The 6,341-nt window shown below is 36.2% G+C and overlaps 1 protein-coding gene across 1 annotated transcript; it reads left to right on the top strand.

Annotated features, from left to right (window-relative positions):
- Nucleotides 1–4,115: 4,115 nt before the first annotated feature.
- On the top strand, nt 4,116–5,233 carry LOC132711546 (olfactory receptor 4Q2-like). Its single transcript, XM_060690905.2, has one exon. It carries the CDS (start codon nt 4,116–4,118, stop codon nt 5,055–5,057), a length of 942 nt encoding a protein of 313 aa, XP_060546888.2. The 3' UTR covers nt 5,058–5,233.
- Nucleotides 5,234–6,341: the final 1,108 nt, after the last annotated feature.

The raw sequence follows: 6,341 nt of genomic DNA, 5'->3' as shown, positions 1-6,341 counted from the left end.
TATAAACAAGCAAGCAAGCAAAAGAACAAATAAGAATTTGTTTTCAATGGGCCAAAATACTCTACTAGCTTTAACTTAATTGTGTTAAAATATAAGTTGACTAGAACGTTGTCATCATCTCCTCTGGGACTGATTGATCAAGCAATCAATCTACTCAGGTCTTTAATGAGAACTCCCAACTGTCTTGCTGACATCCAAAGAGATCCATTAGTTATTTTTTTTCCCATACTCTCATTTGCCAGTTTTATGATTAGAGTCAGGGCGAATTCAAAAGCATTCACTGATGCCCCAAAGACCTCATTTTAAGATGTGATTTGACAGTGGCAAGTATGTAGAATAATCTTAATCTCCTTAATTTTTTCTTCAAAGAAAACATGCATAAAAGTTGGAATCTGAATATTAACTCTGCAACATTTATGATAAGTCTAGCTTTAGAGATTTTTGCAAACCACATAGAAGTGATACTGTAATTGTTTTTTTCAACTATTGAATCCATGTTATAGGAATAAAAGATTTTATTGCAGTATTCTCTATCTATTAAGTAGGACTTGATGGAATCAGTTCTTGCCTATTTTCACTCTCCAAAACAGAATTCACAGGTAAATTGGGGTTAAATGTGAATACACTTTTGGGCTATTATATCAATTCTGAGGGTTTTTTTTGTCTTACCACAGGTGTATTCTCTCCCTCTCTCTCTCTCTCTCTCTCTCTCTCTCTCTCTCTCTCTCTCTCTCTCCCCCTTCCCTCCCTCCACTCTCTCCTCTTTTTTTCCATCATCTCTCTTTTCTCTTCTTCCCTTTTTCTCCCTGCCTTCTCTATCTGTCTCCTTCCTGTTTAACCCCTAAATCTGAAAAACCTTCCCCTACCACCAATGAACATAACAGAGGAAATTGGAAAAATGGAAATATACCGGCTGAAGAAATTGTGATAAAGAAAATATTAGATTGCCCAGAGATGGATAGGCTGACAATGGAAATAAAAGATAAAGGAGCAATGGAATATTATTTGATTTGGAATGTATGGTATAACTGGTTTGATAGTAGATGCAAAGATTAGGAAAGTAACAAGAAAAAACGATTAACGAACTAGAAAATAGTAATAAGTATAAGATAAGGATTGATGAAGAATATATAGTATCATAATAGGATGTTACAAAACATAAAATGTAAAAAAAATATATTCAGAATAACAGCTACATATTGTATACATAATAGCATATATAATATGAATGTATACCGGTAAAGTAGTGTTGTAAAGATAGAAACTGTGATATAAAGTGAAGAAAATGGTTTAATAAAAATCAATGGGGAAAAAAAACATAACAGAGGGAGGGATATTTACCACAAAATGAGAAAGAGTTGGATATCTTTGAAGTTCACATATTTTTATTTGCTTATTTATTTTTATTTACAGCGCCCAACCATTATTTAAAAGAAAACGAGCATTAAGGGAAGTGAGTATCTTACCTTCTACTGCACTGCATATGTTTTGGTATGTGTGTGTGTGAGAGAGAGATCCAAATTGGGCCACACAATTGTTCTTTTTATAAGTGCTTACTTTCCATTTCCTAATAATATTTACTATTATATTTTTTTATCCTGCCTTTGTTATTATTATCTAAATAACTCAAGGTGGCAGACATACCAAATACTCCTTCCTCCTCCAATTTTCCTCACAACAATAACATCATGAGGTGAGTTGTGCTGAGAGAGACTGGCCCAAAGTCATCCAGTTGGCTTTCATACCTAAAGCAAGACTAGAATTTATACTCTACTGCTTTCTATCTTGATGCCTTAACCATTAGACCAGATTGTTAATTTCCCAAATTCATGAACCAGTTTGTCTTCATGAAAATCTAAACAGGCCAGATTGTGTGTGTGTGTGTGTGTGTGTGTGTGTGTGTGTGTGTGTGTGTAGGTTGAGTCCATTGACATTAAACTTGACCTGAAGATCCTTCATATTTTAATTTATTTCTTTGTTTGTTAAAAGTAAGGTGGCCTAAAATAGCTGCAAAGAGTACAGAAACATTCCTGCATTACAGTTTTGTAAAGTCTGATATTATTATGGATCTTTATAATCCAGATCACTACCCACTAACTTTTCAACATTTTATAAGCATTTGTGTAATTTGCCACACAGAAAAGGTCCATTGTCCTAGAGGGAAAAACCAGAACTGGTTGGTTAAAATTACAAGAACTAAAGGATTAAAATTACTAGGCTAGATGTCAGAACTATACAAGCTATCTGTCAACTGCCAGATGAAATTATAAATTCCCCTTTACTGAAGTTCCTCAAACAGAGATTGGATGATCATTTGTCTCTGAGCAGGGGATTGGACCAGATGACCTCTAGTACTTTTCAGCTTTCTGATTCTATGATCTTTCATAGAATCAATTCGATTTATCAACTGGGCAATTCTTTGCCATTGTTTCTTTGGTTTAACTAATTTTCTTTTAATATTTTGAATGACCAGCACATAATTCAATGTATTCAACTTCTAGAATTTGTTTTAAAATGTAACCCTCTCCGAAGAGACAATTAGTATTGACATCTTAAGTATACCAATCATAGAAATTATTTTTTTCTCTATCTTTCAAACCACTATTAAACTATAAGAACTTAGATTTTGAAGAACTACTTGGTACATCTGCTACTCTCTTATTAGATCTTCCTGAATGTTGCCCTTATAATATGAATATAGCATTATAACAATAAACTATTATAGTTCTACAAGTACGTTATTATATTTTCTTTTTTCTTTGTCATATTTTTTCACTTTTATTGTTAAAGCATTTTTGTGTTGTTGTTTTTTTTCTCTTTAACAATGCATACATCGCAATCACTATTATTTTCGTCTTTTGTTCTCTTTTGTATGGGTTAATAAAAATCAATAAAAAGACATTCAAAAAGGAGAAATTATGGCTACATTATACCAAAAGGCTGATAGGCTCACTCCTATTGATATGCAAAGCTTTAATCTGTTTATTATCCCTATTTTTTGTAATGTTTCAATTAATTATTGCGAACAATAATATTGAAAGTGGGCAACTCTACTTAGTAACTCTAGTTATTAGAAAGTATTACAAGAATTTAACTGAATCAGAGCTAGAGATTTATTACCTAATTATTAATATTAACATGACTTTCCTCATTTTTGATATTATTCTACTAGTTTAAATAAGTAGAAAAATAGGGACCACCTTTGGTGGGAAGGTAACAGCGTTCTGTGCTCCTTTGGTGTTTAGTCTTGCCAGCCACATGACGATGGAGACATCTTCAGACAGCGCTGGTTCTTCAGCTTTGAACAGGAGATGAGCATAGCCCCCTAGAGTCGGTGGGGAACCCTTACCTTTACCTTACTAATTTAAACATATTTTGAATTTTAAGTATGAATGTGAGTTTGATATTCATACATCAACACTAAGAGTCATACATATTTACATGTTTGACTCCAAATTCTTGGGATTGTAATCCCAAAATATTTGAAAAGACTCTTGTTGAGGAAAGTTTGTTTACTGAGAGAGAGAAATAGATAGCAGCTACGGGAATGAGAAATAAGAGAATAACAGAGTTAGAAGGGAGCTTGAAGGTCTTCTTGTCCACCCCCTACATAGGCAGGAAATCCTATACCATTACAAACAAATGGCTGTACAATCTCTTCTTAAAAACCTCCAGTGATGAAGCACCCACAACGTCTGGAGGCAAGCAGTTCCATTGATTAATTGTTCTAAATGTCAGGAAATTTCTCCTTAGTTCTAGGTTGCTTCTCTTCTTGATTAGTTCCCCTCCCATTGCTTCTTGTCCTGCCCTCAGGTGCTTTGGAGAGTAGATTGATTCCCTCTTCTTTGTGGCAAGTCCTTCTTTTCATTAAACTAGACATACTCAGTTCCTGTAACCATTCTTCATATGTTTTAGCCTCCAGTCCCCTAATCATCTTTATTGCTCTTCTCTGCACTCTTTCTTAGAGTCTCAACATCTTATTAATAATGATATTATTTTTTTGTTTGGGCTTTCCTTTCTCTTGGAAGCAAATCATATCTGAAGAAAAAATTCTGTTTTCTCGTAGAATGAATCTGTTCTCTTCCACCACCACTCAACCTCCAACTGCCGATAAGATGGATTTCCAGAAAAAGAATGGCACAAGAATCAATGAATTCCTGTTGGCGGCCATTTCTCCCACATGGCAATCCCAAATTGCTCTTTTTGTGGTCTTTCTCCTAGTCTACACAGCCACCATCGTAGGAAACACTCTCATAATGTTAACAGTGGGGTCTGCTCCCCAATTACGCACCCCCATGTACTTCCTGCTAGGGAATCTGTCCTTCCTGGATCTTTGCTATTCTACTGTCACAGCTCCCAAAATGCTGATGGACTTTTTGGTTGAGAAGAGAAGCATCTCCTTTGATGCCTGCATGGCCCAACTCTTTTTTCTCCATTTTGTAGGTGCCGCGGAGATGTTTCTCCTCACCCTCATGGCCTATGACAGGTATGTGGCCATTTGCAAGCCTTTGCATTATCCCAGTATCATGAATAGGCAGCTCTGTAGTTGGCTTGTAGCAGCCTCCTGGATGGGTGGTCTAATCCATTCTACAGTCCAGACTATCCTCACCATGAGGTTACCCTTCTGTGGACCCAACTGTGTGGACAACTTCTTCTGTGATGTTCCACCGGTCATTAAACTGGCTTGCACCAACACATATGTCATTGAGCTCCTTATGGTCTCCAACAGTGGCCTTATCTCCACTAGCTGTTTTATCATCTTGTTGACTTCCTACACCACCATCCTGGTAAAGATACGTTCTCCTGAGGGGCGCCGCAAAGCTCTCAGCATCTGTGCTTCCCACCTAACTGTAGTGACCTTGTTCTTTGGACCTTGCATCTTCATCTACGCTCGTCCTTTCTCCACTTTCTCAGTGGACAAACTGGTCTCCCTCCTGTACAATATTATCACTCCTATGTTGAATCCCTTGATCTACACTTTGAGAAACAAAGATGTGAAGATGGCCATGAGCAAACTGAGAAGCAAGGAAATAATTGTTGACAGTGATGGGAAATAGATCGGATATTTTCCCCATTTCTCTTATTTTATATTAATTTGTATTAGTGTTTTAATCTTCCTTTTTTTAAAGCTTCAAGTTTATATATACTGCTCAAAAAAATAAAGGGAACACAAGCAGAAGACATCTGAGATTGAATGAATGAAATAGCCTTATTAAATACTTTGTTCTTTACATACAGTAGTTTATACATTGCTCAAACACCTAAAGGGACCACAAAACTACTGTATGTAACGAACAAAGTATTTAATAAGGCTATTTCATTGATTCAGATCTCGGATGTCTTCTGCTTGTGTTCCCTTTATTTTTTTGAGCAGTGTATATACCTGTGTTTCCCCGAAAATAAGACTGGGTTTTATATTAATTTTTGCTCCAAAAATGCATTAAGGCTTGTTTTCCAGTTATATCTTATTAATATGTGTCTGTCCGGCTGATGATCTTAGATGGGGCTTATTTTTGGGATAGGGCTCCTGAAAAATCATGCTACAGCTTATTTTCCATTTGGATCTTATTTTCGGGGAAAATACGGTACATGGAAATAGGTAGAAATTCAAATAGGAGAACAGTTTTCATCTAAGCTGTAAGCCACTTCATGTTCATAACCACATACTGTAAATTTGTTGTTTAGCTTCTGATTCTGGTCAAATATTTGTTTTTTGTATATACAGGTAGTCCTCAACCATTGCAACCATTCATTTAGTATGTAACTATTTGAAGTTACAACAGCACTGAAAAGAAATGCCTAATGACAATTTTTCACACTTAAGACCATTACAGCATCCCCATGGTCACCTAATCAAAATTCAGAGGCTTGGCAACTGGCATGTATTTGTGATGGTTGCAGTGTCCCAGGGGTCATGTGATCACCTTTCGTGATCTCCTGACAGGCAACATCAATGGGGAAGTCAGATTCGTTAACAAGCATGTAACTTCACCAGTGGTGAAATCTAAAATTTGTTTCTACCAGTTCTGTGGGCGTGGCTTGGTGGGGGGGGGAGGTGGTAATGTGACTGGGTGGGCATGGCCAATTTTTTTTTTTACTTTTAAAACTATTTTTAACCATTCAGCGAAGAGGTTGTAAAAAAAATGCTTTCAAAAGGCTCTGATGATCCAAGATGAGTTGCCTGATCGGCAGAGGCTTTTTAAAAAACTCAGCTTGGATCGTCAGAGGCATTTAAAAGAAAAAAAGGGGGGTTTTTTTGTTTTAAATGCCTTTGACCATCCCAGCTGAGCTGCGCGATCATCAGAGGCTTTTTTTTTTTTACTTTTAAAAGCATTTTTTCG

Source organism: Pantherophis guttatus, chromosome 4, assembly GCF_059756535.1.
Source record: "Pantherophis guttatus breed Tessera chromosome 4, ASM5975653v1, whole genome shotgun sequence".
Classification (NCBI taxonomy): Eukaryota; Metazoa; Chordata; class Lepidosauria; order Squamata; family Colubridae; genus Pantherophis; species Pantherophis guttatus.
Note: the sequence above shows the minus strand (reverse complement) of the source record. Positions and strands in the feature narration are given on the sequence as shown.